The 15,986-nt window shown below is 46.6% G+C and overlaps 2 protein-coding genes across 3 annotated transcripts in view; both read left to right on the top strand.

Moving 5' to 3' along the window:
* Window positions 1-9,906: 9,906 nt before the first annotated feature.
* On the top strand, window positions 9,907-10,617 carry TMEM125 (transmembrane protein 125). Its single transcript, XM_078867834.1, has one exon. The coding sequence runs from the start codon at window positions 9,907-9,909 to the stop codon at window positions 10,615-10,617; it is 711 nt and encodes a 236-aa protein (XP_078723960.1).
* A 3,766-nt stretch (window positions 10,618-14,383) lies between these two features.
* IFT74 (intraflagellar transport 74) overlaps window positions 14,384-15,986 on the top strand; it is a 47,127-nt gene continuing 45,524 nt past the window's right edge. Inside the window, exon 1 of one of the 2 annotated variants that reach the window (XM_078867495.1) lies at window positions 14,384-14,553. In XM_078867495.1, the coding sequence (XP_078723621.1) occupies window positions 14,552-14,553 (2 nt within the window). In that variant the 5' untranslated portion in view covers window positions 14,384-14,551. Of the gene's footprint in view, window positions 14,554-15,928; window positions 15,948-15,986 lie in introns of those variants that run through there. The other variant, XM_078867496.1, reaches the window with a different exon arrangement.

The following is a 15,986-nucleotide window of genomic DNA, read 5'->3' as shown; positions in this document are numbered from 1 at the left end:
ATCCTTTATATTAAGTTCACTTGCTTGCTTGCGCGCTTACGACCGTGCAAATCTTTCGGTCGTTTTTTAACCCACTTCCCGTGATCCAATCGAGCTGACATTTTGCACACAGACTCGTTGTGCGTGACAATTTATTTTCGTGTATTTTTTTCCCATAACTTTACACTTTTTAGGATTTTTTTTTTTATATTTGATTACCAATTGCTTAATGGTGGCAGGCAATCATCTGACCCATAGGTGGCAGCCATCTCAAGCCAGAGGACGAGAGGACTCTAGCCGCCACGCATATAAAGGATTTATAGTGAAAAACTTTGTTTTTACGGGTATATTTTTAAATCCTTTATATTAAGTTCACTTGCTTGCTTGCTTGCGCGCTTACGACAGTGCAAATCTTTCGGTCGTTTTTTAACCCACTTCCCGTGATCCAATCGAGCTGACATTTTGCACACAGACTCGTTGTGCGTGACAATTTATTTTCGTGAAATTTTTTTTCCATAACTTTACACTTTTAAGGAATTTTTTTTTATATTTAATTACCAATTGCTTAATGGTGGCAGGCAATCATCTGACCCATAGGTGGCAGCCATCTCAAGCCAGAGGACGAGAGGACTCTAGCCGCCACGCATATAAAGGATTTATAGTGAAAAACTTTGTTTTTACGGGTTAATTTTTAAATCCTTTATATTAAGTTCACTTGCTTGCTTGCTTGCGCGCTTACGACCGTGCAAATCTTTCGGTCGTTTTTTAACCCACTTCCCGTGATCCAATCGAGCTGACATTTTGCACACAGACTCGTTGTGCGTGACAATTTATTTTCGTGAAAATTTTTTTCCATAACTTTACACTTTTTAGGAATTTTTTTTTTATATTTAATTACCAATTGCTTAATGGTGGCAGGCAATCATCTGACCCATAGGTGGCAGCCATCTCAAGCCAGAGGACGAGAGGACTCTAGCCGCCACGCATATAAAGGATTTATAGTGAAAAACTTAGTTTTTACGGGTTAATTTTTTTGTTATTCATTGTCCATTTTGTGAGGTCTATCCTGACTAGAAAAATAACTGCAAGCGAAATAAATAAAAATTCGACGGGGCGCTCTTGCATGCGCTCGCTGTTCCTTTTGGAAACCCGCGTTGCTTACGGCCCATGAGTTTAGAAATGTCTTTTATATCCTTCTAGGGTACCATACGGATTGACATTGTATCGTAGTTATTTTATATTGGCAGATTCATACAAAACTAGCTACTACTGGCCAAGACTAATTAGAGAGTATATCGAAATTGAAAGAAATAAAAATAACTTTAACCGTTCCGATAGCTACCGCCTTAGTGCTGCGTGGAAGCGAATCATCAACTAATACATTATTTAAATACATGCCTATACCGGCCACCACACTTCAATAGTTTACCATTGGTACGGCTATTTTAATACACACAATGGACAGGAAGGACAAGATCAAAGGGCTCGCATAATGTGCATGCATCATGTACGTTGCCTCAGTAATCCCCCCCCCACTTTGCGCAAGAGTGTAGAAGTGTGGTCACCACATCTACGCCTCTATATAAGGAATTAAACAGGTGGACTTCTCCACAAATCTGGCTGTCGCCTGATGAAGTTTGTTGTAATTACTGGCGAAACGTCGTACTCAGATTGTAAATGTTGTGGCTTGGATCTCCAACACACCGGTGTGCTGTACTAGTACACTACACTATACACTACATTATACACTACACTACTATACACTACACCAGGGGTCCTCAAACTTTTTAAACAGGGGGCCAGTTCACTGTCCCTCAGACCGTTGGAGGGCCGGACTATAGTTAAAAAAAACTATTAACAAATTCCTATGCACACTGCATATATCTTATTTTGAAGTGAAGAAACAAAACGGGAACAAATACAATATTTAAAATGAAGAACAAGTAAAGTTAAATCAACAAACTTGCCAGTATTTCAATGGGAACTATGGGCCTGCTTTTGGCTAATGAGATGGTCAATGTCCGGTTCCATATTTGTCACTGCTAGTCGTAACAAGTGATGCAAGTGTGCATCCGTTAGTCTAGATCTGGTTGGAGATTTTAAATGTTTCATTCTGGAAAAAGTCTGTTCACAGACATAAGTGCTGCCAAAGATGGTTGCCATTTTGAGTGCATGGTTCCTGAGATGAGGATACGTCTCAGAGGAGAGAGATGCATAGAAATTATGAAGGCTGCTTGACTTGAATGCGTCTTTCAGAGAGTCACAATTCTGCAGTTCAGCCAGTTCCATTTGGTAAATTGTATCCACATTTTCAATGTCAATAGAAAATGGGTTATGGAAAAGCTGTATGTCCTGTTCATGGAGATGAAGCTCTTTAAATCTAAATTGGAACTCCTTTTGCAATTTTTCCAGTGAATCCACACATGTTTTGTTTGGGAATGCAACCAATGGTTTTTCCGCTAACAGATTTTGAGTTGTGGGGAGATGGCAGAAGTTTTCCTCCTTCACTTGTTTGATGAGGAGGCCTAATTTTACTTCAAATGCTTTGACATGTGATTGCATATCACAGATGAGCTTCCCCCTTCCTTGAAGTTGCACATTGAAACTGTTGAGTAGCTCTGTTACATCTGTCAGAAAGGCAAGGTGCCATTTCCATTCTGCATCATTGAGCTCTGGTACTTCTTTGTTTTTTGAAAACAGAAAAGCTGTAATCTGTGGAAGTCATAGAAACGTTTCAAAACTCTCCCTCGACTCAGCCAACGGACTTCTGTGTGGTACAGAACATCTTCATAGTCAACATTTAGCTCAGACAGAAATTCCTGAAATTATCTGTGGTTTAGTGCATGAGCTCTAATGAAGTTAACACAAGATACCACAATTTTCATAACAGAGTCCCACTTCAGTGATTTACTACACAGCGCTTGTTGGTGGATGAGGCAGTGTATGGCTATTGGATGAGAATGGTTATGTTTGTCCATCTCTTGGTTAATGCGAGCAATTACTCCTTTCTTAGACCCCACCATGCTAGGAGCACCATCAGTTGTCACACTGGCTAGTTTAGCCCAGTTCAGCTCCAAACCATTCACAGTTTGGCAAACCTTTTCATAGATATCCTCTCCTGTAGTTGTTCCTTTGATGCTTTGCAGTGCAGCTAGCTCTTCTGTGACTTCGAAATAGTCATTCGTCCCACGAATAAAAATTAGAAGTTGTGCAGAATCACGAACATCATTGCTTTCGTCGAGTGCCAAGGAAAAATAGGAAAGTTTTTTTGTGGAGTTTTGCAAATGCTGATGCAAATTGTCTCCCATTTATTCAATCCTCCGTGTAATTGTAGGTCCTGAAAGACTCACTGTACTAAATAAATCGGCCTTCTCTGGACACATCTTTTTGGCAACAGAAAGAAGGCATTCTTTAACAAATTCTCCCTCCACGAATGGTCTGCCAGTGCACGCTATTAGCTTGGCAACTTGAAAACTTGCTCGCAGTGATGAAATATTTAGCTGCTTCTGCTTCACAAAAGTATTTTGCTGAGTTGTTAATGTATTTTTCAGCTTTAATATTTTATCTTTTCTCACTTCTCCGACCAAACAATCATATTTATCTTTATGTTGAGTTTCATAGTGTCGACGTAAATTGTATTCTTTGAACACATACACTATATTCTGGCATATCAGACACACAGCTCTTTCCTTGTACTGCATGAAAAAGTAATCATAAGTCCACTGTTCTTTGAATATCCTACACTCCGAGTCAATTTTTCTCTTTCTTGACATCATTGTTTCCTAGGGAGTCAAAATTGCTATTAGTAAAATACCAATATATATACAGCGCTACAAAAACAATATACCAGCAATAACTTTGCCCACACAGAGACATACAAACTGCACTGCCCATCAATGCAGTCTGATTGGGGGAACTCCGCTTTTACCCCAGGCTCACACTGGTGCGGGTGCCATTAAAAAGTTAATTACACCTGCAGTTTTGTTCACAGATCGCAGTGCGATCTGCGAACTCGCAGAGGAATCTGATCGCATGGGGGAGAAGACCCATGCGATCCGATTCCACTGCAGGAAAAAAGAAGGCACATGTGCCTTTTTTCTTCCGAATCTAATGCAAGTTCAGCCATACAAGCATATGGCTGAACTCGCACTGCTCAGAAATCGCAACAGTATGAACCGGGGCTTACACAACATACAACATATAACCTCATATAACTGAATAGCAATCAGAATATAAATGCACTTACTGTCATTTAAATTGGGTTTCCTACTCCTCGGCTGTCTGTCACTGACCAGCACGGGAAAACAGCAGGCAGCCCCTCCAGAGATCAGAGATCACTCTGTTATTACCCCTCTATCATTTACTCAGCGGTGCGTGTGCTGGCGATCTACATCCCCAGCACACAGGAATATCACTGGGAGTGGAGCCGAGGGGCAAGTGAGGGAGCTGAGGGAGGGAGAGCCAGTCAAGAGCAGCCAGGGGAGGGCTGGCAGCCTTAGGCCTGGGGGGCAAGTCCAGTCAATTGGCCCATTGAACCATTCACCAGCGCAGCCCAATGAGTGCCCACCGCCGCAGCTCAATCAGTGCCCACCGCCGCAGCTCAATCAGTGCTCACCAGCGCAGCCAAATCACTGCTCGCCACCGCAGCCCAATCAGTGCCCACCACCGCAGCCCAATGAGTGCTCACCAGCGCAGCCCAATTAGTGCTCACAAGCGCAGCCCAATGAGTGCTCACAAGCGCAGCCCAATTAGTGACCATGGCCCGCGGGCCGTAGTTTGAGGACCCCTGCACTACACTATACACTACACACTAGTGCTGTACTGGTGACGAATTGGCCATGTTCTGTTTACGTGACAACCCTTACTAGTTGGTTGTGGCGGGTTTTAACGACACATTTATATATTTACGCGATCTAACCCAAAAAAACCTCTATAATGGAGATTCACACAACATGATCATTCACCAATTACTCTAATGTAAGATAGATATAATTTCACACGTTGGTAAATCACCTCACGTAACCCCCGTTGGTAACCACTGCTCTTGGTCCCCGCAAAGGCAAGATATTTGTTGCTAAGTTTGATTCTTTATGCGTGCTCAAAAATGTATCAATTTGCCTATAATTAAGGATATATCCCGTTATTTAGTGATTTTATATATATTGTAGATAATTGAGGATGTATTAAGTACGTCTATTAAATATGTTGTCGATATTTGAACGTCTCTAAGAAATCAAACGTACTTTAAGCCAGCTTGACTCTTCTTTATCTATTTTGGACTTCGTTCCCACCGTACGTAGCCAACCCTGCTAATCTGAGGTGCGGGCAAGGACAACAAACTCAATACAAACATCAAAACTAAACACAATGTCGAGTCTGATGCAGAGTTTTTGCTTCGATGAAACCAATAGCTTCTGAAAAAAATCATCACTGATGGGATGTGTAAATATGGGCAGGTAGGTGGGCTCTCATGAAATTGTCTTTTCCGAGACCAAGGTTCTCTGCAAACCTCCCGGCTACCATCAAAGGTTTGTACACGAAGCCATACAAATATACAAACACAGACATAATTTCAACCGTGATGATGGGTACAAACTTAGTAATCATTGGAAAGATGTTATCAACCACGCAAAAAAGACTTAATTACACTTTTTTGGACCATCTTATCTGACAGGCACTATTTTACTTTACTTCACCGAGTGTTAACATCCCCAGTAATTTTTTGGCAGTGCTCTTTTCATTGTTCAGCCAGCATTGGTATAAACATGGGCATTTTCGTTCTTTTGTCTATCATGTGTATCAGACCTCCCCTCCCCCCTCTCTGTCCATTGTGTTGGCGTGTGTAGCAGCAGCCGCGTCCAGGTCGTCGTCCATTGTTTTGGCCCCGCTCCCCCCCCCTCCCCCTCCCGATGCGTTGTGCTTAGCACACCGTGCTGTCTTTGAGCCCCGCCCCCCTCCCTCCCGATACGTTCCATTCATTGGCTACCACATTTTGATGAGCTCCCCCCCCCTCTCCTCCCCCCTTCAACTTACTTATAAGGGATTACTTCTTGAATCGTTGCCTCACTTGATGCAGCTAATTCGGCTGTGACGGTCCCACCTGATGACGGAGACTTGTGTTGCCTCCGAAACGTCGTGATTTTTCTTTTTCTTTTATTTTATTTTCATTAATTTTGATGTTTTACCTACGTGACTTTACCGAAAAAACCTAAGAATAGGTAGGTGTATCATCAGCGTACTGTATTTATTGCGTTACTTATTATATCCGTGACGACTCAGTGATTTAGTGGTTGAGTGTTATAAACATGGCGTGGAGCAAGTGGGTTGTGACGGTCATGGTGCTTGAGACGGTGTACCTTAGACCGCACTCTATCACCGCATCGCCAGGAAACGGTGTTGTTGTGTTGCGTTGCGCGGCAAATCATTAACCCCGGACGAGACTTTGGTCTCGTCAACTCAGCCGGTGCGGTGCCCGTAACCCATTCCTGCGCAGCGACATCGTCCGCGCGCCTCCGTGAGTCTCTGCTGAGAACCGCGTCCATCGAAGGCCGCGTTCACTTCGTCTTGGACCGGGCCCAGTCTTCCATTTTTGTGCGGCTCACGTAGGTGTAGAGCAACGTAGCTTGCACTTCTACGTTGAGGTGGCTGATGAGCCAGACGATTGCGTCAGAGTGTATCGCTGTGATGATGCCTCCTTCCTATTTGTGAATCTGGCATTGAGCCGCTCTGGCGAGATGTTCGCTACCTCTCAGGGTATACAGGAAGTCGTGTTTTCGACCCCGACCCTGATGTCCTCCGGATATTCCGTCTCCATTTAAAACGTGCTTTTAGAGCATTTGGCCGCTATACTTTTCCACGTGATAAGCCACTTCGATGGGCGATCATTTGTGCCCAGGTTGCTTCTGAAAAACAGCTACATAGATCAGTGGGCCTTACCTCCTCAAGTTATGCACGTCGTTTTGGTGATATGTACGCCGTGTGTAACGCTGGGTAGGCTCCGTGGATTTTCATGCAATTTAAAAAAGAAAACTAATGAAAGGCTTCTTAAAATTGTTACTGATTACACTGGTCTACAATTCTTTAGATGTCGTCTTCTTCAGAGATTAAATGTGCTGTTTATTATGGTTTTGATGTGCTGAATTCAAATAAGACAATTAAACAAATGATTGGCTACTGTTCCCAAGATATTAAAGTTTTTACATTTTAGGTCTATCTATATTTTGTAGATAGAGTTTTACTCTTAAATTGTAAACCTCGGTCTTTTCATGTGTTTATGGTTGGTTTACACGATAACATGTCACCTGGGCTGTTCACGTAACACTTAAAAAATCAGCAAAAGGGTTACAAAAATAAAATGTATTATGAAACAAAAGGCAAAAAGCTATTATGTATATATAAGTACATAGTTTAGTCCTTATTCAGTGTCTACTCGGCGCTTCTTGGCTTGTCTCTTGTATTCATTAAATGGAGCATCTCTTGTCACTGTCCAGCAATAGTCTGCAAGCATTGATGGGCTCCATTTGCCCTAATAGCGTTTCTCCATTGTCGCAATGTCCTGGTGACATCGCTCGCCATGCTCGTCGCTCACTGCTCCGCAGTTCGGTGAGAAAAAACCGAGAGGAGAGTGCAAAAATATATCTTTAGTGACATGTTGCAACCAAGGCTTTTGTATGCCGGAGGTTTTCCACCAACTCCCTTGTTGTTTCCGAAAAAATGTGTTGCCACTAACTGGAAGGCGTTCCATGCCGTCTTTCCTTGCCACGCAGTGCACTGTCAAATGTATAATCTCGAAGAAGTTCACGAATCTGAGGACCAACAAAGACACCTTCCTTTATCTTAGCTTCACTTAACCTTGGAAAATTTCCACGGAGGTACTTGAAAGCTGCTTGTGTTTTGTCCATTGCTTTGTCAAAGTTCTTCATCAGACCCAGCTTGATGTGTAAGGGTGGTAACAACATTTTCCTTGTTTCAACAAGTGTTGGATGCTGAACACTTTTCCTCCCAGGCTCTAATGACTGTCGGTGTGGCCAATCTTTCTTGATGTAGTGGGAATCTCTCGCACGACTATCCCATTCGCAGAGAAAACAGCGGTACTTTGTGTATCCAGTCTGCAGACCAAGCAAGAGAGCAACAACCTTCAAATCGCCACAAAGCTGCCACTGATGTTGGTCATAGTTTATGTACCTCAAATGTTGTTTCATGTTGTCATATGTTTCCTTCATACCAACTGCATGACCAACTGGAATTGATGGCAAAACATTGCCATTATGCAGCAAAACAGCTTTAAGATTCATCTTCGATTAATCTAATGAACAGTCTCCACTCATCTGGATCATGAACGATGTCGAGGGCTGCCATCACACCATCGATGTTGTTGCAGGCTACAAGATCACCTTCCATGAAGAAGAATGGGGCAATATTATTTTGACGGTCACGGAACATGAAAATCCTAACATCACTTGGCAGGAGATGCCACTACTGCAGTCTAGAGCCCAACAGCTCCACCTTGCCCTTGGGTAGTTCAAAATCCCTGACAAGGTCTTTCAGTTCACCTTGTGTTATGAGGTGTGGTTCAGAGGAGGAGGATGGGAGAAAATCTGGGTCATGTGACCTTGATGGTTTAGGACCAGAAGTTTTAGCCTCTTCCTCCTCTGACTCAAGTGAAAATGATTCTGGTGCATCAGGAACCGGCAGTCCTTCTCCGTGGGGTACTGAGCATATAGCTGATGGAATGTTTGGATAATGCACAGTCCATTGTTTCTTCTTTGACACACCTTTCCCAATTGGAGGCGCCATGCAGAAGTGTCAATTGCTGATGTGATCTGTTGGCTCTCTCCAAATCATTGGCACTGCAAAAGGCATAGATTTCCTTTTCCTGTTCAACCACTGGCGAAGATTTGTTACACAAGTGTTGCAGCATATGTGTAGTGCCCACATCTTGTCCTGATCTCCAATTTTGCAGCCAAAAGAAAGTTTAAAGGCTCTCTTAACGATAGTGGTTATCGTGCGTTTTTGCGATGCAAAAGTCACTTCACCACAAACATAGCAGAAGTTATCTGCTTTGTTCACACAATTACGAGGCATCTCTGCTCACTTTGGCTGAACAGAATTGTGTCCCTTTGCAAAATCAAACACTGACAAATAAGAGAGCACGATACTGCATGATTTCTTGAGCTGATATAGGGCAATTTATTCAGCAGAGGGATGTAAGCCTAGTTATGATTGCATCATCCATGACTTCTAGGAATTACATGATGCAATTCATATAATGTATGACACAATACCAGGTTCAGATTACATCATGCATTATTTTGCTCAAAAAGCAAGTACTGTCCAAACCTAGTCATAGATGTATTCATAGATCCAGTCAGATATGTATTTTAGTCATTTGTGGTTAACATTGAGATCCCTTCGCTTTATAACTCTGCTGTTTCACTTTGATCACTTTTGCTCACAGTTAGAGTGAACATTTGTGAAAATTCGTGAACACAGACCTCTCCCCTTCCGATCAATAATAAATAGTAACAGCTTTCATATAGCTCGATGAAGGTGATTTACATAGAAACATTTTTCGAATAGAGAAATGCAATAAAATCTTTAAATTGTCGTGTTTTTCATGAAATATTTTTTTCATGAATCCGTCATGTAACGGGAAATTACACGAGTAAAAACTAGTTTCGTTTAATATGCTCCATGGTCTGTTATCAGTGACCTCGGTGATGTTCGTGAAATGGGGTCCAAGAGAATAACCTCTCGGGCAGTGGTTTCAGCCACCTGTTGATTTTATGCCACACTAGTATCCATAAGGCTACGACAAGTGGTGTTGAGAGATACTAGGATCGAGGTGGTGGTCTGCTCGCTCTACCGCTGTGTCAACCGAGTGCGCGTGCGACCCCTGTCCGTGCAGCGCGACAGCGCCACAGCGCCATGTCCGAGCCGGCAGGAGACACCGACACCGACGTGGATGCGGCGGCCGCCAACGGCGGGGGTCTCCCGCAAGGCCGCGGCGCTGCGCCCCCGCCGAACCCGGACCCCCTGGAGGGCGACGTGGACCTCTGGTGGTTTGAGAAGCCCCGGAGCTCCACCCTGTGCTTTTTCGCGTCGGTGGGTCTCTCCGTCGCTTGCATGATCGGGGCCGTCGTCATCATCGTCGACGTCTCGTACGCCCAGGTGAACTGGCAGTTTGGCGCGGCCATCTTCCTCTGCATGTGGAGCTTCCTGGTGGTCTTCAAGCTGCTGGTCATCTCCACCGTGCATCACATGAGCTTCGTCTATAGGAGGTCAACCGTGAGCTTCCTGATGGACGGAGGAGGCCTCGATGTCATCATCTTCCTGTTGAGCGGAGCCGGCGGCGTCATCGCGGGCTCTGCGATGCTCGTTGTCGCGCAACAGAGAAACTCCGGGGCGGCCGCCTGGACGGCCATGCACGGGGTCGCGGTCGTCCTCCTCGCCGGTGGCGGCATCATCCTCGTGGCCACGGTGGTGTACGGCGTCACGACACGCGCCTTAGTGCTGCTGGCCTCGTGCATGGTGCTCACGACAAGGCGGCTCCTGGCCAGGCTCGCCACGACAAGGGAGGGCCCCGCGGCCACGCAGCCCGTTGAACAAACGGCCAGCACGGCCAACCTGGTCGTGTAGCGGACAAACGGTGATGACCCTCTGATAGGCAACCACGTATCACCACTCACCGTGGTGTTATCCGGTAATAGCACAACATCGAACGAGGGTTTACCCCAAGCCAGCCAGGTGGCTGCTCAGCATAGAGCGAGCGAAGATTGGAAGTTAAAATCCTGGTAGAAGGGCTTGACTTGGCCCATTAACCTTTCAGGGTCGATAAAAATGAGTTCCACTTTGTGGGGAAAGATATCTGCGGGTTGTCCTATCGGTAGACACCATGAGACTAATTTCCACCACTGGCTCTGCAGCGCTGTAAACGGGAAATTAGCACCAATGCCTCAATGCCCAATGTGAGCAGGAAATAACTTTTGACTTTTTTCTTCTATTTATCGTTTCCGATGCGATGCCTGGGCCTCCTTTCCTCTCACAAACGCACGGAGGAGCAAACGTTTCGGTACACGCCGGTATTGTATACCGGCGCTTCTCTGAACACCAAACACGCACGTGTTTACCCGCACTTTCAGGATGCTTCCTATTCCTACAACGCAACACTTCTGCAGAGGGGAAACAAAGGGCATCGAACGTGTGCTGCTGCAAGGACGAATCGACTTCATACCGGCTCTTCTGCATGCATGCCACCGCCGCTAACGCGTCGATATCACATCACGGTTTCCAAATTGCACGTGCGTCTCGGTGATTGCGGCGACCGCTAGATATCACGCTCAAGTGGCAGGGCCGCACGGGATCAAGTGATCCTAAGTGAGTAGTCCTGGAACGGCCCGCGTGCCGTAGACGAACAGCTCCACCGGGCGTCGTTTGTGGGTCCAGCGTGCCGTGGTCGGCCTTGTAGCAGCAGCAGCATCAGCGTGAGCGTTTGTCAGCTTGGGGAACTCTGAAGTCCGGGTGGCCGACCTCTGATCGTGACCCGGGAGCTACGGGACGCGGCGGCGTGACCCGTCACCTCGTTTACGGCCGCGAGTGCCATCCCTTGGGGGTTCAGCCATCTCCGAGTGCAGTGGCTCCCCAACCCCGTGCCGCAAAGCCCCCATGGGGAAGTGGCCCCCTTGAAACTGTCGCGTAAATTTGTGTTCACAAAGCAGCTATTTCTTGTTGCTGCCCATTGCACAAATGAATTATATATTTGTATGTATGTTGAAGTTCTTTTGTATCTTACGTAGCCAACCATGCGGATTGGAGGTGCGATGATCGTTTATCGAGTTTTAGAGCCAGGCTGGCCAGGATTGGGTAAGGAGAGCACCACTTTTCAGCCAGTCAACTGGAGATCACACACTTAGATATTTATTGACTTCTCACGTTAACAAGAATGACATTTAATAACATGACAATTACATATATTTGAATTGTCAAATACATCATTGATGTTAGATTTTTTAAAATATTAAAGTCTTATATTTTATTCAGGGCTAATCAAGACAGCAGGTGCATTCGTTAGAGTGGTTAGAGTGGTTGTAAGTCTGTAAAATGTTATGGGTGCGCGTGGTCCGTGTAAAAACATTTATGGTTGATGGTGACGCGCGGATCTAGAGTGGCCGCGAGCCACAAACCGAGTGGTCGAATCTCAACGAGTCTGTGTTTTTTAAATTGTTCATATGATCACATGGAGTCACTTTATAAACATGGAATTTACGGAATGTTAGTAGTACATGATATATGAATCGTATATTCCAGGGCTATTTTGATGTGATGAAAACAATGTACTCAAGTTTCTTTAACCGGGAGAGACCTCACGAGGCCTGGAAAGAGTCTAATTCTGCAATAGCGACTCGGGTCACGTTAGTTAGTTTATTGCGTTTTTGAGCCAGCTCGGCCAGGATTGGCCAATAACTTAGTCCACTTTTCACCCAGGTAACTGGAGAGCACAGACAGACTTAAGTGTTTCTAACCTCACGTGAACACTAACAATAACATATTTAAGAATCAAAATCACAAAAGCTACAATATGGAAACAAAGCACATCAAAGAAGCAAATAGAAATCAGAGCAAAATAACTGATCAGAAATCAAAGCAACTGTTACTGATTGTACGTGTCATGTTATGGGGATGACTTGCTGGATGTAAACATTGATGTGCAATGTGAACCATGATGCGACGAAGCAGCGCTCAGCGTGTCGTGGTGAATGTGATCCGCCTTTGTCGTAATATATCTGCATAACGTGACTCCACTGTCCAATCTCTGGGTGTCAACAAAACGTATTTTAGCGATTGTGAAGCTATTTTAACCTCACCAGCAGCTATCAGCAAGCACCCAAATGCCCTACAAATACATCGTCATGTATGCACCCCTCTTCAGCAAGGGTTGAGACTGGCGCCTGAGAATACCACGTGTTCCAGGCAATGGCTGTGAGGCGGTGAGGGAATGTCACTTCGGTTGACAGTTACAACGGATTCTTGATGCTATCTGTGTTGAGTTTTGAGTGCTGTTGCCTTGTATGTCTGGAACTATTTTTCAGGATTCTCCGATATCCTCCGACATGTGTCTGACTAGCTAACTATTTTTATTTTACCGGGGAAGGCCCATTGAACTGTAAGCGACATGGGCCACAAATGATAGCTCAACGAAGTGGTTTATCAATGTGGACATTTATAGCAGCCAAATACTGTAAGCGCATGTTTCTAAATGTGGAGGGGAAAACCGGAGGACCTGGAGAAAAATCCACGCGACCATGGGGAGAGAGAATGCGAACTACAAATACACAGGCGTCATGGTCGGGATCGAACCCACGACCTCCTGTATACCAGGGGAAGCGATTAACATCTCACCACCACGGCACCCAGGCCAAACAACCCCCTGCAGGGCCCCCTCTCGAGTGTTGGCGCTCAGCGAAATTTGCCACGGACCCACAAGATGGGTATTTGGCATGGCGGCTTTAGCGCCTACCTGGAGTCCAGCACACGACGGAGGCAGCGAGTATGGGTGGATCACACACGTGTTGCGACACTCCCTTTCCGTGGGCGTCGAGGAGGGGGAGGAGGAAGCAAATCCCGGCTCGCCAGAAGGCGTTACGGCAAAATGTGCACTCCACCTGTTCCGTCTGTATGGGATAGAGGGTTGTCCCCTCGCACGTATGGGGTTTCTCCATGCGCTCCGGTTTCCTCCCACACGTAAGCACTTATTAATTGGCCGATAACCCCTTCGTGTATAGAGGACCGCAGAGCTTGGGTAATTGTTGGCGCCGGCTCACAGCCGTGGCTGCCTTGCCCGCTCGTCCGTAGTTCCTCCTTACAAGGGACTTGCAATCGGGAGGTTGCAAGTGCAAATTCTGTGTGTGGGGGGCGGGGGGGTGTGTTTTACTCGGCCCATACCACTTTGTGGGGGAAGTCAAGCAGTGGTTATCATATGCATAGCCACCTGGCACCTGGCTCATAGGGATGTGGAATGTCCATAGGGATGTGACAATTATATAGGCATGTGGAACTTCCACCACAATGTGACGATGGCCGATGGTCAAGACTCAAGACCAAAAACTGAGTGAGCAAAAGGAGGCAAGACAGCGACAGAGGACGCCCCCTGTGGAGATGGAGCAACGAACCTCAGCTTTGCGTACACGAAATTAGCAGACGACGTGACGCAGCTGAGGGTTTACGAGCCGTCAGGTGAAGTGTCACGAGGTGCACGGTCCGTGAATGACGTCACGAGGCGTGGTGTGAGCGGATGGCGTCACGAGATGTGGTCATCGGTAGGCCTACGTCACGGTGCGTGGTATCGGAAGATGACGTCACGAGGCGCGGGTTTAGCGGATGTCGTCATGTACCCGGCAGTGACGTCATCCCGCTCCTGGTTGCCGTGGGAACGGCCCTGACGCCTGAGTCGCGGTTCTAATACGAACCTCGCCTCCTGCAGTCGCGAAGTTTTCTTCGTCTCCAGAGAAACTCTTCGGGCATTTGGAGAAACCCCCGGCGGCGCGTGGTTTACGAAGCCGCAGCAGCAGCAGCAATGTGAGTCGCGCGAGCTGCGTGCGAGTGGCGAGCACGGCGAGGCGAGGCCTACTCACCGCCTGCTTACCGCGTTGACTCTCCACCATCACGCGTCTCAATGTAACCGCGTGTCAGTACAGTCAGGGCAGAGCCAGTGATGGCATTTCCACGTTCCTGTGGCGGGGAGCCTATCCATAGGACACGACAAGAGCGCAGCAATACAAAGCAGTTTGTTTATAGAGCGGTGGCCTTGGGAGGCCTTCATCCAGTGGAGACCTCTCAAGTTGTCGGTGCCACTTGGCACCGCGTTCGTGGTTCCAATGTCTTGATGTGGCATATAACAGCGACTTGTGTGACAACCACTTGCGACGAACGGCGTTGTCATTCACACCGCGACGGCTAACGATTTGACCCATTCACTAATCAAGGCCACTCAGACGTAAAAACATGATTGCTTGTTGATTGATACTTTGTAAACGTGGACTAACTGGGTTGATCATGGCTCCTGCTGATTCCTAATGCTTCTCAAGGCGCTGTCCATAACGTGGGGGACATGGGAACTCAAGGGAGGGGATTGTGCGTGTAAAGTGCAAACTGAAGCACTTAAAAGATGGTAAAACAGTCGTGAACAGAGAGACGGAGCCTGGACTTGGGTTGGGGTGGGCTGGCGGGTGGAAGGGAGTCCCGTTCCAAGCGATGCCGTTAACAGTAGAGGAGTGACCCATTGTTGAGTGCAGGTTGGTTGAGGTGTTTGCAATAAGTCCTCGTTTGTTGGAGTTTAGGACACGTGAAGGAGAGAAGAATGAGATAAGAATAGAGAGGTAGGAGTCTTGAGTGGAGGGGAGTAGATTAAGACGAGAGTGGAGAGGTAGGAGAGTGAGTGCAGGGGAGTAGAGTGAGACGAGAGTGGAGAGGTAAGGCAGGGGGTGAGTTCATGGAGGATCTTGAAGGTGATGAGTGTTTAACTGGCGGTGAACTTGGAGCTATGGAGTGATGTGGTACAGGATGTGGAGCTGAGTGGACTTGCCGATGACTGGTACCAGCAGTGTCAAGATCGGCCTCTGTGGAGGAGGCTCGTGAAGGACGCTACTGGGCAGTTGGAGGCAGTCGCCCTCCAACAACAACTGAGGGCAGATGAGCGACGCTCACAACAACGAGCGGAATGCCGGGTGGCTAAAACAACAAGTTGGCACAGTCGGGGGCACAGGTGGTGCATCGGGCAGTCATCGATATTATTCCAACCATGGCACCTGCTGGGTCTGTCCCGTGACCTGCCAGTGGGCGTTCAACACTTCACGTGGCCTTAACGTGCGCCCTCGTGACGTCACCACCACTTAGTGGCGAATGGCGGCTGCTGTTGTTGTTGAACTTGGAGCTCGTGGAGGAATCACAAGACTGGCTTGCTGTGGTTTGATGTATGTGTGTAGCTGAAGAGACTTGTAATAAACACGAGT

The sequence above is a fragment of the Lampetra fluviatilis genome, chromosome 24 (genome assembly GCF_964198595.1).
Source record: "Lampetra fluviatilis chromosome 24, kcLamFluv1.1, whole genome shotgun sequence".
Lineage (NCBI taxonomy): Eukaryota > Metazoa > Chordata > Hyperoartia > Petromyzontiformes > Petromyzontidae > Lampetra > Lampetra fluviatilis.
The sequence above is the reverse complement of the archived record's forward strand: the minus strand, read 5'-3'. Positions and strand labels throughout refer to the sequence as shown.